At 41.0% G+C, this 23,635-nt stretch overlaps 2 protein-coding genes across 3 annotated transcripts in view; both read right to left on the bottom strand.

Annotated features, from left to right (window-relative positions):
- The window catches only part of LOC145485862 (cocaine esterase-like), a 9,932-nt gene extending 3,551 nt beyond the window's left edge, over positions 1–6,381 (bottom strand). Inside the window, exons 1-5 of one of the 2 annotated variants that reach the window (XM_081464512.1) lie at positions 6,312–6,381; positions 3,027–3,192; positions 2,434–2,652; positions 1,149–1,371; positions 93–469 (exon numbers count right to left, since the gene is read on the bottom strand). In XM_081464512.1, coding sequence (XP_081320638.1) covers positions 93–469; positions 1,149–1,371; positions 2,434–2,652; positions 3,027–3,171 — 964 coding nt within the window. In that variant the 5' untranslated portion in view covers positions 3,172–3,192; positions 6,312–6,381. Of the gene's footprint in view, positions 1–92; positions 470–1,148; positions 1,372–2,433; positions 2,653–3,026 lie in introns of both variants that reach the window. The other variant, XM_081464513.1, reaches the window with a different exon arrangement.
- Positions 6,382–7,048: 667 nt separating this feature from the next.
- On the bottom strand, positions 7,049–17,898 carry LOC145485861 (cocaine esterase-like). The gene is made up of 8 exons (XM_081464511.1): positions 16,061–17,898; positions 14,657–14,816; positions 13,993–14,211; positions 12,762–12,984; positions 11,035–11,411; positions 10,134–10,559; positions 9,350–9,701; positions 7,049–9,086 (listed from the first exon to the last, which is right to left on the bottom strand). The coding sequence occupies exons 1-8, from the start codon at positions 16,211–16,213 to the stop codon at positions 8,717–8,719; spliced, it is 2,280 nt and encodes a 759-aa protein (XP_081320637.1). The 5' UTR covers positions 16,214–17,898; the 3' UTR covers positions 7,049–8,716.
- Positions 17,899–23,635: the final 5,737 nt, after the last annotated feature.

Genomic DNA, 23,635 nt, shown 5'->3' with positions numbered 1-23,635 from the left:
AGATGTGATGATCATGAGGTTGCCACTTTTTGTGTTTTGATGGAGATATTAGGGATTTTAAGTAATTTAAATTTACGGTTAATAAAACATACCATTCCTCAAAAACACTCTTATAACGGGTTCATCCATGACACCGGTAGGCAGGCCATTTAAATGACAGTCCCACCACCTGAGGCACTCTTTTAAGTGGTCTATCTTAGGCCCTGGTGAAGAGAACCCAGGCCATTTATGAGACCATGGCCCAACCAACGCACGGACAGGACACTTGAGATGTTCTACCATGCGAAATACTGCGTCAGTATAGAGATCAGAAAATCCACCAATCAGAAACACTGGACACGTGATGGAGGTGTAATCTTCACAAATGGAACCGTGCTGCCAGTAAGGATCACGTGCCTGATGTGATAACCATTTGTGTACCCATGGTTCACTTGATTTGTTCAAACGCTCCAGCCACACTTCTTTCCATCTAAAAAGTCATTAAGTAAGGTACGTTTCACATAATTAACCTGTCAAATATTCAGTTGAGCCAAAAATGTGATCAAAATGAGTCAATCAGGTACGTTCAACATGACTTAACAAAATCGTGGAAATGTTTCTGACATCAATTTTTGTTTACTGCAGTAGAAAGAGCAATTTCCGAGTTGGCTTTTGTCTGTGTCAAAACGAGCCTTTGAGCGAAACCATTGATATGAAGATATGTTCCACTTAGAGGTTCATTTTCATGCAAATCAAACTCATTTTCATATAAAAGGTTTTGCAGGAGGACTCGTTTGGAAACAAAGGCACAAGGTAATTCGGAGTTATGGCCTATTATGAGAAGGTCGAGGAATGCAATTGTCATAAGGAACCCTGGTCAAAGAAAGGAAAGAGAACTAAAATTGTACAGACGGTTGGCAGTAGCTTTATAATCTGAACGAAAAAGTTAAGACGAAAGACGGTGGAAGTTCCTTGTGGAAGTTCCTTGTGAAAGTTCTATTAGCTTATGGCATGAAGGGGACAGATGCATAGTGAAGGATTTTGAAAAGGTTGCTGTTACAAATAATAATTATATTGCAGTACAACAAAATTTAACTTACCGTTTCCGACCATGTGGATTTTGAATAGTCTAGAACAGGAGTTTTAGTAAGTTCAAATTAAACAAATACCTGGGACCCATGCTTTCTGGATAAGGAGGGCGCGCATTCCAAAGGAACATGATGTGAGCCCATGACAGCATTTCTCTGGCAAGAACACAGCCACCGCGGTAATGTATGTCATCAGCATACCGATCATCAGTGGAATCAGCAGATATGATAGTCTTCAATGCTGAGGGTCGTCTAGCAGCAACCTGAAGGCCATTGAATCCTCCCCAGCTTTTCCCATACATGCCTGGAATGCAAATCGCAGGAATTAAGTGGTTCTAATTTCAGAACTCGTTTTGTTTGACATATCTTTGGCATGCCAGTACCAAACTTGTACGTTATTAATAGAAATAGAATTCTTAATTACCCTTCAAACTAACCACTTAAATTGCCACTATTGAGAATGCTAAACATGTCATCCTATAAAATTCTGAATGATGCAGCATATTGTAGACATCGAAAGCAAAACACTTCAATAGACTTATGTTAAGTGCTGAAGAGGGAGGAGGTTGACGAAGGGTCTTCCCGCAGAGATTACATCCGGTTCTCCTCCCTTCTGTTTGAAGGGAGGAGAGGAGGTACAGTACCAAAACCCTGATCTTTGTCTTGTATTTCTTGGACTAACTTCTGTCGAGCAAAATCTTTATCTAATCAAACTTAACCATAGGACACGTTCTTCAGTAATTACCATATCGGTAGCTATGTGTGGGTCACACGGACATGTCCAAACTGACCTTGGAGGATTAAAAATGCTTTTAGAATAGACTAACCCAAGCATTTTCACGCGACTTTCAGAAGTGAACTACAAAGTTCTTGAGCAAGAAACCTAAACAGGATCTTTGTGGGAGATCCAGACCAAGGCTAGTAAACAAACCCAAACATGACTATCGATGGGGTTTTGTTAGGAGCTTAAGTATTCTCGATAAACTAAGATAAGCAACTTGAAGTCATAAGACTTTCTGTGTGGGCAGTCGGGTTCTAGAATCACAAGACTAACGCGCTGGCTACAAAATGATAAACAATCGATGATTACGAATCAAAAATACTCAATTCTATGAAAATTACTGAGCTTTACAACACTTCCTTCAATAGTGGCTCCTTCCTCTTTGTACTTTTGTTATTGCAAAACACCGTGCAATGTTGAAAATGGTTGGCTATTTCTTGTGGCTTCCAAAACCTTGGGAAACACAGTTCCTTCCCTCTCCTCTGCCACCTCCAGTTCTCGAACCTTCCCGACTGTTCCCGACCTTCCCGACCTTCCCGACAGTTCCCGTCCTTCCCATTCCACACTCGTTGCCCACTGACTTACCAACATTTCCAGTGCACCAGTCTTGCTGAGAAATCCAGCCGATGATGTCACAACAATCGTCCTGCTCTTGTTTTTCATATTCATCGTAATAAAATCCCTCCGAGTCCCCAGATCCCCGCATGTCTACCCGGACACACACATAGCCATGAGAGCAAAAATACGAGTGGGTCTTTTCATCTCTCTGAGCTGTGTAGTCTGCGCGCCGATAAGGAAGGATTTCTGGAAAGTAAGTCGGTAATTACTGAGGCTCAAATTCATCTACTTTGTTATATATTTGACAGATGTGAAAAGGCAGGAACTTTTTCAAGGATTTAAGCTGTCCTCGTCTTTAGTTTAGAAATTTCACAAACTGTTCTGTTAGAGGAAGGTGTTCTACTTTAAGAAAATCCACTGAAGCTATTTATTGTAAAGAAATAAAGACGAATATGAATGTTAATGGCATAACACCTAGCATGGCTCAAGACGGAGAAAACCCGAATGATGGGATTTAGGGCGCGAAACCATGACAACCACTGGGCAATATTTTCAGTATCGACTGTCTTATACTGAACTTATATTATTTCTCCGAAAATGCTATTAAAACAAATTCTCACCTAGTATAGCAGGAAACTTTTCACCTTCTTCTGACCTATCAGTGCTGTTGTCATCCAATTCTGGCATCCAGAGTCGTGCCGCGAGTTTGATTCCATCGCGCATTGGAATCCAGGCCAGCGGCGTGCGAGCCACAGTATATGACATAGTGGTCTGTGCAGTTATGTTCTAGAAAACACAAGAGATCCAGAAAGACTTCAGTTGGTCCGGGCAAGCATGTATTGTAACGGAGAAACAAAAGACGCCCCTGCATTACAGGATCTGAGGCTACTGATAGCTGGAATGAGGTCATGTGTCATTTGATCCATTTGTGCCTCAGGCTCCGTCACACTACGCCGGGGAAATTTGAAGACGGAGGTTTCACTCTGAAAACGCATCAGATGTTTCCCGTCCACACCACGCTGGAGGAATTTAAAAACGCCACAACTTTGGATTAGCGTTTGAGGAAAACTCGGTCAGGGAAATCACGTGATTATCGTAACGCCATCGTTTCCGAAAAGCTCCGTTTTCGTGACAGATTAGTGTGGACGGCAGGCCTTGCCGTAGAAATAAAGCTGCGTTTCAAATTTCTCCTGTGTAGTGTGGACGCTGCCTCAATTTCGTGTTCGGCGCTCAAGAGAGGAACAGCATTAGAACAAGGGTGCTTATGAGGTATGGGGCAGTTATTGTTTACCTCCAATCATGACATGACAGGAAGAATTTTATATAGTTTGGTTTAACATATAATTGTACTGTTTTAACAAATTTTCAAAACACTAAATTATAATCTTTCCAAAATCTCAGCCTCAAGTTTATTCTTGAAAAAATTCAGCCTCGATATTCTTATAAAACAAATTCTTCGAAAAAGAAAAGAGTGTACACAAACTTAGGAGTGTGTCCATGAGAAAACCAGGCAGGGGGTGACACAGCTCAAATCACCGATTTCGCTCAAACTTGGCACAAATGTTGGGTGTGGTGAGTGAATGATTGTGGCAAAACAATAAGTCAAAGTATTTTAATCTCTTCAAGTTAGGGGCACCCCCTGCAAATATGACCTTTTGACACTAGTTTATGCATATTTAATTAGCCATCTTTAGTTTAGTACTTCTACAACAAGAAAAGCCATGTGAAAATGAAAGGCTATTTACAACACTACGAAATATGCACCTTACTTATGATGAAGCCACGGACAGAAATCAAATGAGTAACCAGGATAAGACATTTGGAAAAATAAAAAAACGATCTCTGGTTAAAAATTTGTTTAAAACGAGCTTTCGACCACCAGTCTCTCGTTAAAGACTACAGACCGGTAGTCGAACGCTCGTTTTAAACAAATTTTTAACCAGAGATCGTTTTTCTATTTTTCCAGAAATCAAATTGCCCAGTTGAAATGAATATCTATGCTTTTAGACTGATAGTTATACAACATGATTCAGTGGATTTCATTTTCACGTGGTTTTTCTTGTTATAGAAATACTAAACCAAATGTGGCTAATTAAATATGCATAAATTAGTGTCAAATGGGCATTTTTGCAGGGGGTCCCACTAACTTGAAGGGAATAAAATATTTTGACCTACTGTTTTGCCACAATCATTCACTTACCAAACCCAGCATTTGTGCCAAGTTTGAGCGAAATCGGTGATTTGAGCTGTATCACCTCCTGCCTGGTTCTGCCTGGTTTTCTCATGGGCACACTCTTAAGATTTCTACGAAGGGAATTTGAAACAGAAGCAAAGTTCTGGCCGGAAGTAACTTCACTGACGAGTTTTCTCGTCAGCCATTTTTGAACTTCATGTAGGTTTGCAGGTGCTCTGTATCGACCTGTTTAGGTAGAGACCAATGAGCAGCATGTCGGATATTTTTGGGGAGGAAAGCGAAAAACGTAGTTGTCAAGAATCTAGTCAATCAAGTCGTGTATCTCAGTCCAGGTCCACCCTTCCCGTCGTCCCTATAAGCTCCGCCGACTAAAGAGGAACAGGTGACTCTGGGCCTAGAGGCAAGAATGGCTGAGCGAAACAAAATAACAACAGTGATCCGCGGACCAATCAGCGATAGTATCTTGAAGATTGCTGACAGAAGAAGAAGACAACTGAGAAAAACAAAGCCCTTGTCTCACGCTTATGTCATTTCCTTACTGAAAGGCGTGGCCGATCGGCTGGGTGTTTGTACCGGAAACCACACCCTTTTTATGCGGTATACTGGATATTAAGTCAAAAACAGTTTGAGAACACTCTAAAAATTGCTAACAGGTCCCAAATGAACGAACCTAAGGAAAGAAGGCATTTTCAGCGAAAACCAGGCTTATTCAGGTGCGAAATTGTGTGACTTGTCTCTCTTATCTAATAGAGCAATATAGAGTGGAACCCTCGATTATTTTTCGAACCTCGCGAAAAGTTATATCCCCCCACCCCCCACCCCCCGCGCAACGTCCCTCAGTCGAACACTGTAATTTTACCCCGATCGAATTCTCGAGCTACCCGAATTTTCGACCAATTTTCGTTTTCCGAAAAGCCGGGATACGTGCTCTGTATGCTGCGTTTCTCTCATCAGCAGGATGATCCATCCACTTGAGACAAAGACCACTCCAACTGCGTCACCCTTCGCTGGAGACGATTAATAAATGCTAATTGACAATCTATTCTCGTGACCGACGTGACTTTCGTTAACCTTGCGTGACTCACAGATGAACTACATGTATGATGAATCAACGAGCGCCCATAATTTGCGAAATCAGTAAAAGTTTCAACGTGCATTTGGTTGGAATATGAAGTAATACTCGAGAATGCACGGTATTCTAGCCACCCTAAGTCTTAAATTCGTACTTAACATAGGTGAGACCAATATTAGTATTTCAATTGCCGCGTTCTTTTCATACAGGTGGTCAGTTATAATGGGTTTGATTGTTTATACAAGAGTGACCACCTTGAATTTTAATAGCATTTACCTCTCCTTCTCCCTTGCCGACTCCGGATATGCAAATACACAATCACGTATCTATTACAAGTAAGAATTTTTTTTGGTCAGATGAAGCAATCTTTTAGGTTCAAATCATTTCATTAGTCTGTAAAAAAAGTGTGGATTTCGAACCAAGTACATCGCTGAATTTTCTATGAGCTATATGAAGTCTTAGCTTGCAGCCATAACAAGATAATCGAATATAGTCACTCGCTCGAGTGCCTATCAATGTGTAATGCATAGGTCGAGGCTTTAGCCTTGCCGTGCTTTCGTGCTTTTGATCTAAAGCGAAATTGTGTTGAGCAATAATATCTTCACAGGAAGCTAGATAGAACCGAAATATTCTACTCACCGTTTATAGTTCTACTGAATGAATCTTCCCTGCACTACGCATCCCAGTGTGAGAGCCGGCTTTGTTTATTTTCTGGTTTCTGGTTTCTGATTTCACAAGAGCGATCCCTGGTGACGAACCACGTTGACCCGTCACGCATCGCCTCCCATTAGAACAACGTCTGTTATTCATTAATGTCAATATCCCGATATTTTGGGGGATGTTTAGCACTTTCCGAGATATTTAGTATCTTTTAAGATATATAGAAAAGTTAGGGATATTTAAAAATACTGAGAGATTTTTTTGCTTAGCTCTGTGTTTTTCTCCCCATGATCAGTTCTGTGCCAGAAACAATCCAGTTCAGTGATTTCTCACTTGAAAAATGTAAATATATTGCAAAGTACCCTCGGCGACAGAGAGTGGTTTTTTTTTTGTGAGTAGCGAAGAAAAAAAAAACCCTCTGGCACCCAGGGTATGAACGAAGATCCTGTTTGTTTGAACGTTGGATCTCACAGGAGATTTAATCAGCCAAACTTGAAAAGTAAAATGAAATGCATATAACGGTATCATCGAAGTGCCTGAATCTTCCGCCTCAATTCCTACTACGGCAAAAAATATTGAAAATTTTACCTTAAGTGATTCAAAATCGGTCTATTTTTAAAACAAAAATAAGACTGATATTTAGAGAGTTTTTCAAAGATATTGAGAAAATGTTTTTGAGAATTTCCTGAACTATATTTAGGCGATTTTACGTAATATTTCTAGAAAGAGCTGCTATTAAATCACGGGCTGGAGGATTGCGTGACAAATCAAAAAAGGCCACAAAAAATCACGCCACGTTAGGCTCTGTTGTATGTCACTGTCAAGCCTACCAAAGAAAACTTTCACCAAATAAAATAAAAAGTGTTTTGCGCTCGCAAAAAAAGAACATGGTTGCTTTGCAGTCTGGGCGCAGCACCTGCTGAAGAAACATGTTTTCTGTCGACGATTTTCACTTGGAAAAAAAAAAGCTCCAAGGCTCAAACTCGTTCCAAGGGTCCTCTGTCTTCCTCCTTTACGTACAAGTCATTTTGAACAGGACAAGTCCTCATTCAAACGTTTTTTCATATATATATATGTATCTAAAGCGCAGTTATCTTGTGACCTGTAATTGCATTTTATAGGCTTTATTCCATAAGAATATACTGGTGATAAGTTAACAAAGATGGTGAATTTTAAGCTCGGTAATGAAATGTGAAGGTGAATTAATCAACATGACACGAGCGTGGTAAAGTCTGCATACGAGCCAAGTGGCCCATCAGGCCGGAGCTTATCCCGGTTTCTGTAGCATGAAGCGACTAGGAGTATTTCTACTCCCCCCCCCCCCCCGGATGGGATGCTAGTCCATCGCAGGGTTACCCCCAGCAGTAAGTTCGCCGGTACCCATTTATACACCTGGGTGGAGAGAGGCACTGTTAGAGTAAAGTGTCTTGCCCAAGAACAAAACACAATGTCCCCGGCCAGGGTTCGAACCCGGACCGCTCGATCCGAGCGCACTAACCATCAGGCCACCGCGCCTCCCACTTACACGAGCGTGGGACAAAGAAAAATTCTGAGTCCCCGACAGGAATCGAACCTATGACCTCCAGAACACCGGGCGGGCGCTCTATCCGCTGAGCCACGACACCTCATGGAGAGCAAGGTACTTTAACTGAGTTCATATATGACAGGTGTCCTGCATACTGCTAGGATCAACGCTATCGAATTCATCGTGAGTAGTGATAAGTTACCTTGCTCTCCATGAGGTCATGGGTTCGATTCCTGTCGGGGACTCAGAATTTTTCTCTGTCCCACGCTCGTGTCATGTTGATTAATTCACCTTCACAAGAATATACTGTATAAAAATATCTAGGCTGACATTTGCGAAATTTTGAGAATATTTTAGAATAATTTTGTGCGTTGAAAATTTGCAAATACAATACAGTTATATGTTTTTAACTTAACTTAATAGAATTTTCCCTTTCTCTAAACGGTAAAACTAGCCAAAACAACAACAAAAACAGCACTAGCGTATGTTCGATACTAATAACATTTCTGCAAGAAGTTATGTTTGCTGTATCAGGCTTTATTGCCTGCAGTCTGCCTCCTAAACTACATATGCTGTAATCTACCCTGCAGTTTGCCTCCAAAACTACATATGCTATAATCTAAGAATATTGCACAAGAATATCTTCAGCCTTAAAGCGACAGAAAAAAAAGAATCTTCGGACAGTTCCTGTGTACAAAACACACAAACTATCTCCCTGAGTAAATTTCCCCTCGAATTAACCTAGTGGAGATCAGTTTTCCGCGGAACAGCCTTACAGCCCTACACTGAACTTCTACTGATAAGTTACTGTTAAAAGGAAGACGACTCGTCTGAACTCTTTAGGAATCAAGTGAACAAGTCAGACAAAAAACCGTTCAATTTTCTTTGTACATGTCTTTTCAAAGCACTCTTCATTATTGTGCCACGCCGTTAGTTGACTTTTCAGGTAGAAGAACTGCTCATCAGACCACATCTCGCTGAGAGCCTGGACTCTAGTATCCCACCGGTTGGGTCCACAGTCCTCTTTGTCGGCAGTTTCATCATCTTTCTTCAATGCAACCTGGCCCTGTATGATGACCTTAGCTGTGTTTGGCTCGCCTTCTTTGATTGTGAAGGTTTCTACGTTTGTTTCGTCGTAAACGGTGTTTGTGTCTTTCAAAACAACACATCCAGCGTCCAAGGAAACAGTCAGAGTGTATTCGTCCGACAGCTGAGCAATCTCAAGATTCCTGATAAGCAAAAAGAGAAAAAAAACACACACATAGAAGTGTTTAGTTCCTATATCTTCTACAGTGTCACAATCATCAGTCCATGCCCATTCCCCACAGCCAGCCAGAAGGTATTCCTATTTTTTCCCACTAAATGAAAAATTCCCTGGGGTAGGGACAAATAAGTGGGTCAAATGCCCCAGGGCTCGTCCAGAACTATAACACTGCTAAAATTTCATAAATCATAACGAGGCGACTTTTTCGACACAATACAATGCGCTCACCTTTTCTTCTCGGGATTTCTCCGAATCTCAACAGGTAACCTTGCATGCTTATAGTCAGGCCACTCAAATTCTTTCAACTGTGCATCCCTTTTACGTACTTCTTCATTTGATACTCGAACCGGAAGTAGTAGCTTACTCTTACTACCGGTCTGTATCGACAGGCATGACGCGTGCGGAGAGGGCCAGACATACGGCCAGTGGACCGAGGAGAGCGCCAGACGTATTTTATGACCAGCGGCTACAGTGTAGGCAGTGGAATCAAATTTAACCTGCGCTTGGAAGGTTTCATCAGGCTTCAGAGGCTGGATATCCTTTGGTGAATGACCACGAAGATGGGTCAGGTTTAGAACGCCTGTGGAGACATCGATAATGAAGGGCAGGCATTATTTCCACTTACTTTCGAAATAGAAGGTTTAAAAAATTACGTTCATAGTCTTAAGAGGTTTCTTAATAGATCCGTTAACTTTGGAGCTTTTGGAAAGGATCAAAACCTGGCACGAAATTAAAATTTAAAAAAAATTGTTGTCTCTGAAGCATAATTCCCAAAATTATCTCAAGATTCATATCCTTTAATTCCAATTTGATCAGTAAAATTATCTCATATCTGATAGACTTCTACATCGCCTTCTCCAACCTATTTTGCCGGCCCTTCTCGAAAGTTCCAGAAACTGGCCACCAACTGATTCACTGGCATTCTTCATGATATCGTAATTGTAGTGGGGTAGCTGGACATTTTGTCAATTAACTTATAAAGGTATCTGTCTTCCTCGAGGTGTAAACTTACCTCGTGTTATGAGAGAAGACTCCCCGTCTGGAAATATGTCACACAGTCTAGCGGCTATCTGAGCACAGGGCCTGTCACAGCTCAACAGCAGATGAACCTCCGCAAATCCCAAAACCGCAACAGGCTCTTTAAGTGTTGCTGTCTCCCAGCACTCCGCCAAAGCGTCTTCTAATCTTTGCTCCACAGGCAGCTCCTCAAGACTAAACACCAACGGAAGACCGCCCCATGAACCGCTGAGGAAAGAGGACCTAACTGATACCTCGGATTCGATTGGCTGGTTTTCAGAGGATTCATTCCCCGATGCTAGTGCCAGGCCTCTGTCATTTTGTAAAATGAATTCTTGACATTGTACATTGGGTGAGGGCCAGCGATCTTCTGCTATCCATCTTCCTGGCCAAATATCTTCCTTGTGTGCATTTGAAATGCCTGTTGAGGGTATGCCAAAATGAATAATTCACGAGGCAGGAGTTACAATAAGGTTACAAAAACACATAAAACTCATATACAACTTACATTTTCTACATTAATGCTAATTTCAACAGTACCGGCTGCACGAAATAACTGTTGAGTCAATTTTTAGCCAAGATGAAGAAAAAAGACTTCTGTCGCACCCCTTCCTCACTAAAACTAGACGTCAAGAGAGATGCTTGGCGAAAATCTGTTAAAGATCCTTAAAGATCTCTATAAGTATCTTTGTGTATCTGTTTAAACTTGATGGAAGTCTTTTTGGTTCCTTATTCAAGTTCTTAAAGATCTCATAAGATGATTTTCAAGATCCTGCATAAATTTTTGAATCATTTTTTTTCAGATCTGCTCCCTAGTTCTTTAGTTTCAAATCAGTACTGACATTGTTGATAATGTTACTAATTTAACATGCACTTATAAAGGAACATGGACCCACCATCCCTCAGGTACAGCCTCATCACAGGTTCATCCATGACACCAGTTGGCAGGTCCTTCAAATGACAGTCCCACCACCTCACACACTCCTTTAGGTGGTCTATTCGAGGCCCTGGTGAAGAGTCAGCAGGCCATGCATGGGACCATGGTCCAATTAATGCACGGACAGGGCACTTGAGATGTTCTACCATACGAAATACTGGGTCAGCATAGAGATCAGAAAATCCACCAATCAGAAACACGGGACACGTGATGGAGGTGTAATCTTCACAAATGGAACCGTGTTGCCAGTAAGGATCACGTGCCTGATGTGACAACCATTTGTGTACCCATGGTTCACTTGATTTGTTCAAGCGTTCTAGCCACACTTCCTTCCATCTAAGGCAGCAATTAAAATTACATCATTTTATTCAGCTATTTCTTTAATCTCCTCTGACCTACCAACCCTCGCATCTCCACATCCATGATTAAAACATCAGGGTACCGGAAGCATGTTACAGGGTTGTGCTCTAGGAGCGCCCAGGTGCCACAGGGTACTAACTTTTGCCTTTGGGCAACTAGGAAAACTTACTTTTTTCATACAAGCTTAAGTTCTGGGCATCTAGAATTTCATGGTTGCGGACCCTTGGGCTCCTCACAATTTTGCTTAGACCACAGCCTTAATGTTAGAAAGCCTAAAAACAGGTTATTTGCCAGTTGTCTTGAAAGAGCCCAGGCGAGTATCTAACTCATCCTTAGTCGTCTTCTTACAACTTCATACAGCTGGCGCAGCACATGGCAAGGTGAAACCTCGCACTTCTCCCTTTGCGCTGTGCCATGTGTTATATGAGGACCACTGAGGACGAGTCAGGGCAAGTATAAAAATATGATCTCACAACTTGACCGGGCTTAGTAGGGCACTGCATTGGTACCACAGAGGCCATGGGTTTGAGTACCGTTTGAGCCTAAATTGTTCCAGGCTTAAAGACCTGTGAATACATCAGATAACTGCTTCAGTTCAAATACACAATATATTTCATAAATTCACTTGTAGGATATTTTGTCAGTCAAAACCAAGTTATTTTCCTACAGAAACAAAGAAACCCTTGACATCACAGGAATTAAGTTGTTTATTAACTGGTTCATGTTGTCATGCCAGACATCTGATTAAGGTGATCCATCAGTCAAAATTTGATGAGACAATTTTTAATGCCTGATCATGGCGTTAATCTACAAGTTTGTGTTGCCTGGACAACTTAATTCAGAGACTGGGCTACCTGTTAAGTAGTAGCACCCCACCCAGGAGAGATGTCAATGGTCCTAGTGGCATCATACATTTATCTGTTCGTAGGCAAATGACATACCTTTATTTGCTGAGGTAATATATATGGGTTATTGACCGAGCTTGAGGTCAAGATGGCTGGATATTGGCCACATTCTTTTTGGGTGTGCTTGTGGACTGAGATGGACCCAAGCTATTGGTCCATACAAACAAACAAAAAAAGAACCAATATCCAGCCATCTTGCCCAAACAAGCTTCGTCAATAAAAGATTTATTATATGAGAAAAGAACACTATTTCTTGCAGGACACAGCGGGTAATCCCAAACAGGCAAGATAGTTCCATCTTGCCCACTCGGTTACCCCAATCACAGTACAGGACTCAGTTCATTTTGTCTGCTCTCAAAGCTAGCCACATAATATACAGGCATCTTAAAACTTGATGAAACATATTTATTCAAGCAACTACCTTGTTCCTAAGCTCTCTGGATGTGGAGGGCGTGCATTCCAAAGGAACATGATGTGAGCCCACGACAGCATTTCTCTGGCAAGAACACAGCCACCGCGGTAATGTATGTCATCAGCATACCGATCATCAGTGGAATAAGTGGATATGATAGTCTTCAATGCAGAGGGTCGTCTAGCTGCAACCTGAAGGCCATTGAATCCTCCCCAGCTTTTCCCATACATACCTGAAACAAACATCAGCTAGTATATTATGGTTGCTAATAATTCAGATTTTCCCTTGTTGGCATCATTTTCCAGTGTCAAGCAAATGAAATTGTTATTGCTTCCCAAGACTTTAAAACTAATAACCTGGTTTCCCAACTCTGAATAACACATTAGACAACTACAGCTTAAAAAAGAAACATGTTTTGAAAGAAACTTATAAATTTATACTTTGCACTCCATCTACATCCAATACACACACACAAACCTATTGCAAGAGTTAGATTGACTCTTCTTTGAGGTGACCAGGCAGTATACCTGTCCACTATAGGCACGCTGACTACCGCTAAAACAGACAGTGTAACCCCGTAGGGGGGGGGGACTCCCATATAAAAACCCTTAACCCCCTAAGAAGTACCAAGATTCTGTTTTGTGGGCATGGTTTGAAATTTCTTTCACCCCTTAGAGGTACCAATTCTGAGAAAAAATTAAATGTCACTGACAGTTGATTTTCAAATACGTCCTGTCATATTTTTTCAGATCAATATCCTAAAAGGTACTGCAAAAGCTCCCACTGTGGACCATTTGAGGATGTACACCTAAGAGGTACTAAGACTGCCTTTTTTTTTATCCCCCTAAAGGTACCATGAACACTCCTGTGGGAATCTGACCCTATCAGGTCAATATATTTCACTCCCATCTTCAGCCTTTACTTGTTTCATTTTCTTTTAACTTTCACAACCTGATTCCCAAAAGGTCCAGTTGACTTCTGCTGTGACTGGCTGTTACTACAATGTCTTTTAACCTGACTTCTTGTAAGTCAAGAATACTTAAAATACCTTGATTTGACTTCCAGTAGATGTGTAATCTAAGAAGTTACTAAGTGTGACATTAAGTTCACATGCTCAATGGACAATCCTTGGGGCAATTGGACTTCTAACAACCTATCTACAAGGAGCCTAGTAATAATAAAGGCTGCAATATTCAGTATACCACAACCAAGATGTTCTTTGCATTGAGGGAAGACTTACCAACATTTCCAGTACACCACTTTTGCTGGGAAATCCAGTTAATGACATCACAACAGTCATCCTGCTCTTGTTTTTCATATTCGTCATAATAAAATCCCTCAGAGTCCCCAGATCCCCGCATGTCTACCCGCACACAAACATAGCCATGAGAGCAAAAATACGAGTGGGTCTTCTCATCTCTTTGAGCTGTCCAGTCGACACGACGATATGGCAGAAATTCTGGAAGGCAAATAGTACTCCGTAAAAGTTTAAGCTATGGGAATTAGGCTGTGGTTAACTGAATTAGCAGTGTGGATCAAAGAGAGCGGCTTGTTCTCCTTTATGGCAGCAAGGAAGGAGTAGTCCTCACTTCAGGTCACCCTTTTCAGCACTGCTCTTTGGATCCAACACTGTTCAGGGTGGCACTTCTCACGGACTGGACTAGCCATGGTCTGAGAATGGTAGCACTTTAACTAAAATGCGCATTTACCCAAAATTGTTAAAACCACTGAGAAAAACCATGCTTCCCTTTTAATGTAAATTCTTTGAGTATCTCACAACAGTGTAGTTAATATAAGTAGATGTTTTAACACTAGCCAAGGATAACCGAAAGTTTTTTCCTGCCTCACTAAATCTAGATAATATCACAAAACTCTAATTAAGCACAGGATACAGATTCTCTCACCTAGTATAGCAGGATATTTTTCATCTTCTGCAGACTTGTCAGTATCAACCAAGTCTGGTATCCAGAGTTTGCCCGCCAGTTTGGTTCCATCGCGCAGTTGGATCCATGTCAACAGTTTTCGATTCACAACATATGTCATATTTGTTTGTGCAGTTATTTTCTAGAAAATAAGTCATAGCAAGAAGTGTTAGTTTCAACCAATACTTACTCACTCATACCCAGTCCCATTATCCCAGGTAGAGTGTAGGACACCACTTAATCCCTCAACAACTGCCAACCCTTGGCCACGACTTGAATGCTGCTTGATCCAGGTGCTCTAGTACATGAGCAGTTCATGTTTAGTCATAATGGTTTATATTTCGTATTTATTCTAGAAGTTCTCAGTTCTCAAAGAGAAGATTAATGCTGTTTCCCTTTGAAACTGAGCCAAACTCTGTGCTTGCTACTGTGAGGCTGTTATAGGAATCATTTAAGTTTTTAAAAACAACAAACATTGCATTAATTTTTGGCTAGTGGCAGGACTCCCCCAGGCCAATAATGAAAAACTCAGAGAAACTCAGCCACATGTATTTTTGAATAACCAAAACATATTGTTGCAAGCTGTGTCACTTCGCTTTGTTATTAACCATGTGGCCCGGGGCTGAGGGTGGTTCATGTTTAGTCATGACGATTTTATATTTCTTTACTTAACGAAGAGACAGAGTGACAACTGTCAAGCAGTAAAACAAGCAACCTCAATTTACTTGACAAAACAAAAGGAGTTCATCTCTCACCGCCCAGTTTTACAGGCCAATTTCTTTATTAAGTAACTTTGCCTTGTATTTGGTTGGTTTGCAAGACAAACGATATTATTCCAGGATGTATAGAGAGTCAATGCAATATATCAGCAAATTTCTCTTATTAGATTCTCTCACAACAAGTTCTCGAGAATCGTGGTTTTTAAGCTTACGTACAGAGAAAAAGATTGTATGTTTGGCTATAACGAGAGGTTTATTTAAGAAAATACATGCCACGATATTCAATTAAGCTTATTAAGCTAATTTTAGCCGCAAATCAAATCTGATCACCACGAAACCGAGTTGATTGCCTAAAACTAAGCTTACGTTGTTCAGCCAATTGTTTTAGCTCAAACATACCTTCGAAGGTAAACAAGGAACTGAACTGATTAATTTGACGATTGCTAATCTTGATTTGCTAATTTTGCCAGCCGTCCAGTGGTACCGTTCGTTCCAAAAATTTTGTCGGTCGAGCAATTGTCTCGAAAGCCTGGAAACAGCCAAAGAGCTAATGGAACTTTGTAAGAACGAGCCAATTTGAAGTAGTGGGAACTATTTTCATTCAATGAGGTGCCAAAAGTTTGCCCGGTATTGTAAAATTTAACCAAAATGTTCAATTTATACTCACCAAATATTCCTGGATTGCGTGTTTAGAAAAGACAGAGCACTGGAAACGAAACTCCTCCTTCAATGCCACAGGAATACCACGTTTTATCGGGTGAACGACGTTTATTTTCGAGGCACCAACATGACAAGAAACGATAAAGCAGGATCGCAACATTGGACACAGCTGTTGTCCTTCTTGGGACTCGTCAGCACTGTGCAGCGAAGATAAGTAATGACCTGTTTAGTTTTATCGCATTTCTCGCCACGTCGGGGGTTGAAAGTGGCTCATTTCTCTCCATGTCGCGGATGAAGGTGGCTTATAAGCAGGAAGAATCATCCAGTTTCTCTACCATTGCCGGAACTGAACTTGCAAGACTAAGTTACTAAATTCGAAAAAGAAATTTAAAAAATTGTTCACGTTTCCCAGAATACGCAGAATTTGGTCATTTTGCAGAAAACGGGGGAAAATGTACGAAGATTATTTCCACAGTGCTTAGCCATAGTCATCACCGTGCCTATCATTTCTAGCCTGTGAAGCTCCTGATTGGTTTATAGTGAAAGCTAGCTGAATGTGGCCTAGAGCGAGCGTTCTGTTCTCAGGCTAGATATTTCCCTGAGTTCTCTAACTTGAAAATAGGGATTTTAGGCAGCTAACCACGTATCCGTTGCCTTTCTCGAAGGCCCTAATAAGTTATCAAACCTTGAACGGCCATTCCATTAAGAAATGACATTTTTACTAAAATTTAAACTGGTTCTCTTGGTTATTCCTAGTGGGCGTGATGCGACAAGTTCAAGCTGCAGGGAGCCTGGCCGACAAACCGGCTGGATAGAGAAACCTGGTGCTCATATTGACTTACTCACGAAGCATGATCAATAATAACTGAGATTTATGAAATGTGAGTGTAAAGCATCAAAAATTATTTACATATAGTCCCTTGGTTCCTAAGTGGAGCATAGGTCATCCACAGTTTTCTTCCATTGCTCTCTGTCCTGAGCTTGTTGTTCAATTTGGGTCGCAGGCCTATTTGCCGCAGTTCTTGTTCGGCTGATCTTCTCCAATTGTTTTTCGGCCTACCACGGTTTCGTTTGCCTTGAGGGTTTCAAAAGAGTGCCTGTTTAGTTACCGAGTTGATTGATTTTGTATCTGCTCATTTCGTTTGCAATCTGTTGAGCTCTTCCAGCCTCAAACATGGTTCGCCTAACGTTTCATGTCCCAAGAACGGTGGTAGTCGTGGGTGTGAGTAATCGGTTCGGCCCTGCAGCGTCCACGTTGTGAGTTAGGGTCAATCCCTTTTGCGATTGATTCTCTTGCTCCCAAGCCTGGTTTAGTGATGCGAGTTCCTGTAGACGTTTTTGTGACCACGAGAGTTTTACGAGAGTAGGGGGTTAGCCAACTGCTCAACCCCCAACCTGGAGGGTCAGGGTTTTTCTGTCAGGGTTTTTTGTTCGTTCCCTTAGCCGACTGGGATCCTGTTATTTAAAGGTGCCGGATGCTCGCCTTTCGCCGTTGTTGCTCAGCCGCAGTATGAAACTGCACTATCAGGGTTACAACGAGGATGTGCAACAGCCGACTTGGTGGCAGAGCCTGTTTGAGACGGTGGGTATTTCCCGGCATTTGGAAGTTGCACCTGGTGGCCCTAGTGCACCCAACCGAGAGCCATTACCACCGTACAACCCCCAAGAATTACTTACTTTAGTGATAATCATGATGTTATGGACGCCATAATCCGCTATCTGGGATTCCAAAACTTTTTTCTAAGTCAGAACAGCTCCAGAATTGGCTCAAAAAAATAAGGTAAGATTGAAGAGTACAAGAATTTGAAATAAAACTGACATGAAATCTATTCTAGCTAAAACAGAACTAAATTGACGTGAATCACTCTCTGAAAACATGGTTGTCCTGGACACGTTAAGTCACGTGACCAGCAAATTTATGTATATACTAAAACGGTTTCCTGGTAAGCACGCGGTAGTCAAATCAAATCGTTGAGCACAGTTCTGACAACATAGTCGGAAGCTGGGAGGAGCCACCGAACATTTGATTGACGGTAGCGAAAAACGCATTTGTCGGTTGAGCTTTGAATTTTAGAGTCCGCATGTTATTGAAAGGCGCAGTAATAAGCAATCGTATTTAGCAATCGTAATGAAGTGGTTTTTATATTCTTTGTGATATATAAATACATAAATAAAAATACAAAAAAACAAAGGTCAAAAAGTTTGAACTTTAAACCTTGAACGGTGTTGTTATAAGAAAAGAATAAAATCAGGCACGGATATTTATTTATTTATCTATTTATTTATTCATTTATTTATATTTATTATACTGGTTTCCACCGTTTTACGGAAATCGGTCAGACTAATAACCCTTGGTTAACAAAGGTGCAGAAGTGTCTCATTTAGTTGTATAAAACAGACACGTTAGGAAAAATGCGTGGTCGTTCCACCAAATCAATTCGATGTTATAAAAGAGACAGGGAACCATCAATCTCAATGCGCCACTGATTACAACATTAATAAAACAACTTTGTGACATTTTTATTGACCCAAAAGCAAAATGCATCGTCCTCGCCCCCCCCCCCCCCCCCGGGGGTACTCCCTTATATGAGCTATATAGGTATGTGCGGCCCTAAGGGTATGGTTTTTCAGCCATTTTGGTCATAAATAGGGTATGGTTTTTGCACTCTAGCCTTGATATGGGTATGTTTTTAAGAGGAAGCCACTTTTTCATCATTATCGAAAAGAAAATTGACAAAAGCCCTTCACAAATTATGTTTACAGTAATTTAACATTGGTCTGAACTAGGGAACTTATTATAACGCTGGTCTGAAACAGGGCTTTGATGGTCAGGTCATAAATAGGGTATCGAACATTTGGTCAGGTGGTAAATAGGGCTGGGAATATCGCAGATTCTGGTCATAAATAGGGTAAGGGTTTTGGGAAGCGGGTCGCACACCCCTACCCAACTTTTCTGGAAGTAGCTCCCAGGCCTCGCCCACCCTTCCCAACCTTTGGTTATTACTAGTTTATTTATTCATTTATTTATTTTCTCATTCATTCATTCATTCATTCATTCATTCATTCATTCATTCAGATCATTCAGATCATTCATTCATTCATTCATTCATTTATACCGGTTTCCACCGTTTTACGGAAATCGGTCTGATATTTATTTTAGAATTACTCTGAAACCCCAAAAAGGAGACTTGAGGGATAAGAAAATCCAGAAAATTTCCTAAGAGAGCATGCCCTGGACCCCTCTAGAAGGCACTCATTGTTTCGGAAATCAGTCCGCGCCTGCTAATAAGTGGGGTGCGATACTGTAGAAAACATTAGTGAATGCTACTCGGCCGATCAATTTATGCGGATCGGCTTCAAAATAAAATAAATGGACAGGGAAAAACGCGAGGAACGCTCCCTCCTTCTATCCCCGCTCTCGCTCTCCCCCGTTGCCTCGCCGGTCGCCGGATAAGAGTCGGCTCTGCATATGAAGACGATGGCCCCTTCTCCCTCTGTCACGCAGCGCTACACTCTAGGGAGAAGCGGGGTGGGGGGGGGGGGAGGTGGAGGGGGACGTAGCAATCCTATTCAGGAGCCATGTTACAAAATATTTAGGTAGAACAAGTCAAACCCCAAAATAGCATGGCCAGTCCAGTCGGGAGGAAACAAATGTATGATAAGCACAAAAATTACAACTCCATTAAATGAACATAATTTTTACAAATGCAACTGCAAGTAAGCAAATAATAACTAGAAGAAGAATACAAAGCAAGGATGAATCGCATAAATTAGTACGGTTGATATGCGGTATTTATTATATGCAGTATTAGCATCGAGTGATCGACTTACACTTAGTAATAGTTAGACGAGCGATGGAAGGACTTGAGATCTCTGAGTTGCGGGTTGAGCCATGTGTAGACTCTCGATATATTAAACCTTCAAGAGTTGTCTTTAAACAGGTAAGCCATTATATTTTAGCTTATTTTCCACGACATTTAAAGATTTGTGTCGTACACGGCACGCCAACGGTGAGGTGCAAATGAAATCGCGCGAGCGGCGTAGATTTGTACCCAGTCTGATATTCTTTGTGTTTTCTTCTAGCTCATTCAGACCCCAGTTCCCAATTTTTGCGACAAGTTTCTATGAATGCGGCTCAGGTTAGCAGTGTGGCAGTCCCGCAGACATTCGCGGGCTTCAAGCGAATCGACGAATTCTGCGAATATCATTTTGTAGAACCAGCGCCCCGGACTGCAGTCAGTCAATACCCTCTTGGGATTGTTTTGAAATTCCGAACGATTCTAAAAAAAGACAAAAATTATATTCCTCGAGCTTTAGCATACTGTCCATACCATAAAATCGCCATGTTCTCGATCGTTTGAAAATTTATGGTCGGCAGAAGGAAAGACTCCCGAGAAATTTTCTGTTTATATTTTACGTTTATTGAGAAATGCAAATGATTCCGAAATGCAGTGAACAAATCTTCTTGAAAACTAAGACCTAAGAACACATGTTAGTTTTTTTTACTACGAAAAGAAAGACCCCTCTATATACGATGTAAACCGTCGACATTTTCTGGAGTCACAATAATGTTAATCCAATGTTAAAGCGCGGTGACCCCTGATTATGGCCAAGTTGCGTGACGTATAACCCACGGTCGGGCCAGATTCATGCGGACAAGCCTTCAAATGATGCTTTACACTCTTTTATTTATAGGGATACATTTTAAAAGAATATCGAGGCTAAATCTTGCGAAATTTTAAGAATATTTTAAGAATAAACTCGAGGCTGAGATTTTGACAAGACATAATTTTATGTTTGGAAAGTTTGCAACATTTTCAATGACATCAAGAATTCAATTTTAGAGTCATTAAGAATACCCTAGAGACTATTGTTACACTCCTTCGAGGCGTGATTTAGTTTTATCACACAATGTACAGTCAAACCTGTATATAACGGTCACCCTTGGGAAATGGCCAGGTGACCGTTATATACAGGGTGACCGCTGTACACAGGTCTCCTTTAAAAGTCAATAAATAGCATTTTTATGTGCAAATAATCACTCAATTTACGTTTTATTGACAACCTTGATAACGAGTAACAGCAATGAAATAAACACGATAAAAAAAGGCCCACAAAATGTCCGTGGTGTTCTTTAAGGGAGGTGCAGTGTCCTTGGATCTACGTTTCCTTGTATTTATTACAATTTAATGGCAGATTTACAGAACAACGAACAAAAAAAATAAGCCATGAGGATAATTTGTAAAAGAGTTGCGTGACCCCATATAAAAACAAATCACATCATAAAATTATAAGGAACAGCTTTTAACGTAACAATATGGATCACAAGAAGAAAAAAAAATCGGTAATAGTTTTCTGATATTTCGGAGTTCGAAGCTTGATTTCCTGTAGTATGTCATTAACTTTACTCAGTGTGAAAGAAAGTTCTTCATGTTCATGTATTAGTAATTGTGTTTAGTACTAATATTTGTATTTTTGTGAGACCCCTGCCTTGATGGCTGCTTTTTAATGAGCTGATGAATAAAGCTTGTCATTATTCGTTAATCGTAACCCAATTTCGTGACCATTATATACAGGTAAAAGATAATGAAATTGTGGATTCAGGAAGTCTAAAGGGTGACCGCGTCCGTTATATACAGGTGACCGCTATATGCAGGTCAACTTAACAGTAAATATAAGGGACGTTTTTTGGGAAGTTGTTCAGTGATCGTTATAGCCAGAGTGACCGCTTTATACAGGGCCGTTATATACAGGCTTGACTGTATACATATACCAAGCAGGACGCCGTAAGACATTTGCATTTTTGCTGAAGAAGGCAACAGTAGTAGCCGACACGTCCTATATATATATTTTAGCCAGTGTCAACTTCTTATTTTCTTTTTACCAAAATCTTTAACATGACTGGCTACACACCGAATATTTTTAATGTATAACTTGTCTTTTTATTTTACCTCTGTACCTAGAATGGCAAGCAAAGACGATGGGATTATCTTAAAGTTCATAACAGGTAAGGTGAGCCCCGGCGGAGGGGGTACTCCCAGAAAAATTTGGTGGGGGTGTTCCGCCCGCTTCCCAAATCCCTTACCCTATATCTATGACCAAAATCTGCGATTTTCCCAAGTCTATTTATGATCTGACCAAAAATTCGATACCTTTTTATGACAGTTGCGGCTGACACAGTTGCCCTAAACATAATTTTTGAATGGCTTTTGCTTATGGTCTTATCGATAATGATAAAAAAGTAGCTTCTTTTAAACAACATACCAGATTCAAGACTAGAGTACAAAAACCATACCCTATTTAAGACCAAAATGGCCAAAATCGATACCCTGTTTATGACGCAAATGGCTGAAAAACTATACCCTTTGGGGCCGCACATACCTATATAGCCCATATAAGGGAGCACCCCCCCCCCTCTCCCCCCGAGGTGAAGATTTTGTATTTTTGCATGCTTGTTTCAATTACCTGTCGTGCACGCGCCGTTCCCAGAGGTTGCGATCCTTTTGGTCAGCACAAAGCAATCGAGACCTCAGGGAGAAACCGGAAGGTGAGCCAGCATTAGGCACAGCGGTTACTCTCTCTACGCATGTTCAGAAACATTCTCGTTCCCAGTGCTACCTGTTTTAAAATGTCGTTACGAGTGTTGAATCGAAGACGAACTGCATAAACAACTCGCGTTTACCTGAAATTCCATTAAACTATCTCGTCATCATACATTGTTTTCCTAAACTAAAGTGGCGCAAAAGAAATGCATGTTTTCATCTATTTTCAAACTGTTTTTACACTCAAACGGTTTTGCGGAGCTCAAGAAAAACATGTTTTCGCGGGCATCCTGTGCCGTAATAACTTCCAGTCGCTTCAATCCGTGCATAGGGCTGTTGAAGAAGTAAGTCGGTGTGCTGAAGTACCCTGAAGAGATTAAGGAATTACAAAGCGCAAAAACACAGACATTGAAAAGGTTGTTTGGCCGCATTAGGCATGTTGACGCGCGCGTGCACAAAGTCTTTGACGGGCGAGTAGTTCCAGTCATTAGAAATTACTGAAATTTCAACCAAATGTACAGGAACTCGTCAACAAATCCTTTGCATTGCGACCTGCTTTATGCAATACTGACTAAGCATGACCGTTTTTTCTCCAGTGTGTCTGCGTTGATATTCAATACTACAAAAAAGGTTTTCATCCTTGTGAAGCAGTTCAGACCAGGTGATTGAACAGTACAGTACAGTGAACTTCACTTAAGTTCACAATTATCAACTAATTTATAGTTACACAGTAAATGGTTTGAACCCAGGAGTATCAGTAGTTCGTATGGTGTGATCGTCCGGGTGAGTGTAGTTCTGAAAAGAACTGTTGTTGGTGACTGACGTTTCGACAACCTGAGCGGAAGTCATCTTCAGAGTCAAGTGAATGGTGTTTGTCAGTCGATGATGTTATAAGTCTGGTCCGTTGAACGTGATTGGTCAGTATAGCCATGATGGTATTGGCTGAAAGACTCGTGTAAAGTTTGTCATCAGTCATTGGTGGGTTTCGATCCGTCTATTGTTAGTCAAATAGGTCGGTTTTTGGTCTGTGTATTGTAGTC

The sequence above is a fragment of the Orbicella franksi genome, chromosome 4 (assembly GCF_964199315.1).
Source record: "Orbicella franksi chromosome 4, jaOrbFran1.1, whole genome shotgun sequence".
NCBI classification, from domain to species: Eukaryota; Metazoa; Cnidaria; class Anthozoa; order Scleractinia; family Merulinidae; genus Orbicella; species Orbicella franksi.
Note: the sequence above shows the minus strand (reverse complement) of the source record. Positions and strands in the feature narration are given on the sequence as shown.

Excerpts from the sequence above, each read along its gene's own strand:
- LOC145485861 (XM_081464511.1), bottom strand. The coding sequence starts at position 16,213 with ATGTTGCGATCCTGCTTTATCGTTTCTTGTCATGTTGGTGCCTCGAAA. Across the intron at positions 10,560-11,034 it reads GAGGCTGTACCTGAGGGATG|GCATTTCAAATGCACACAAG; the intron begins GTGGGTCCATGT and ends TACCCTCAACAG. Across the intron at positions 9,702-10,133 it reads GTCTTCTCTCATAACACGAG|GCGTTCTAAACCTGACCCAT; the intron begins GTAAGTTTACAC and ends ATGTCTCCACAG.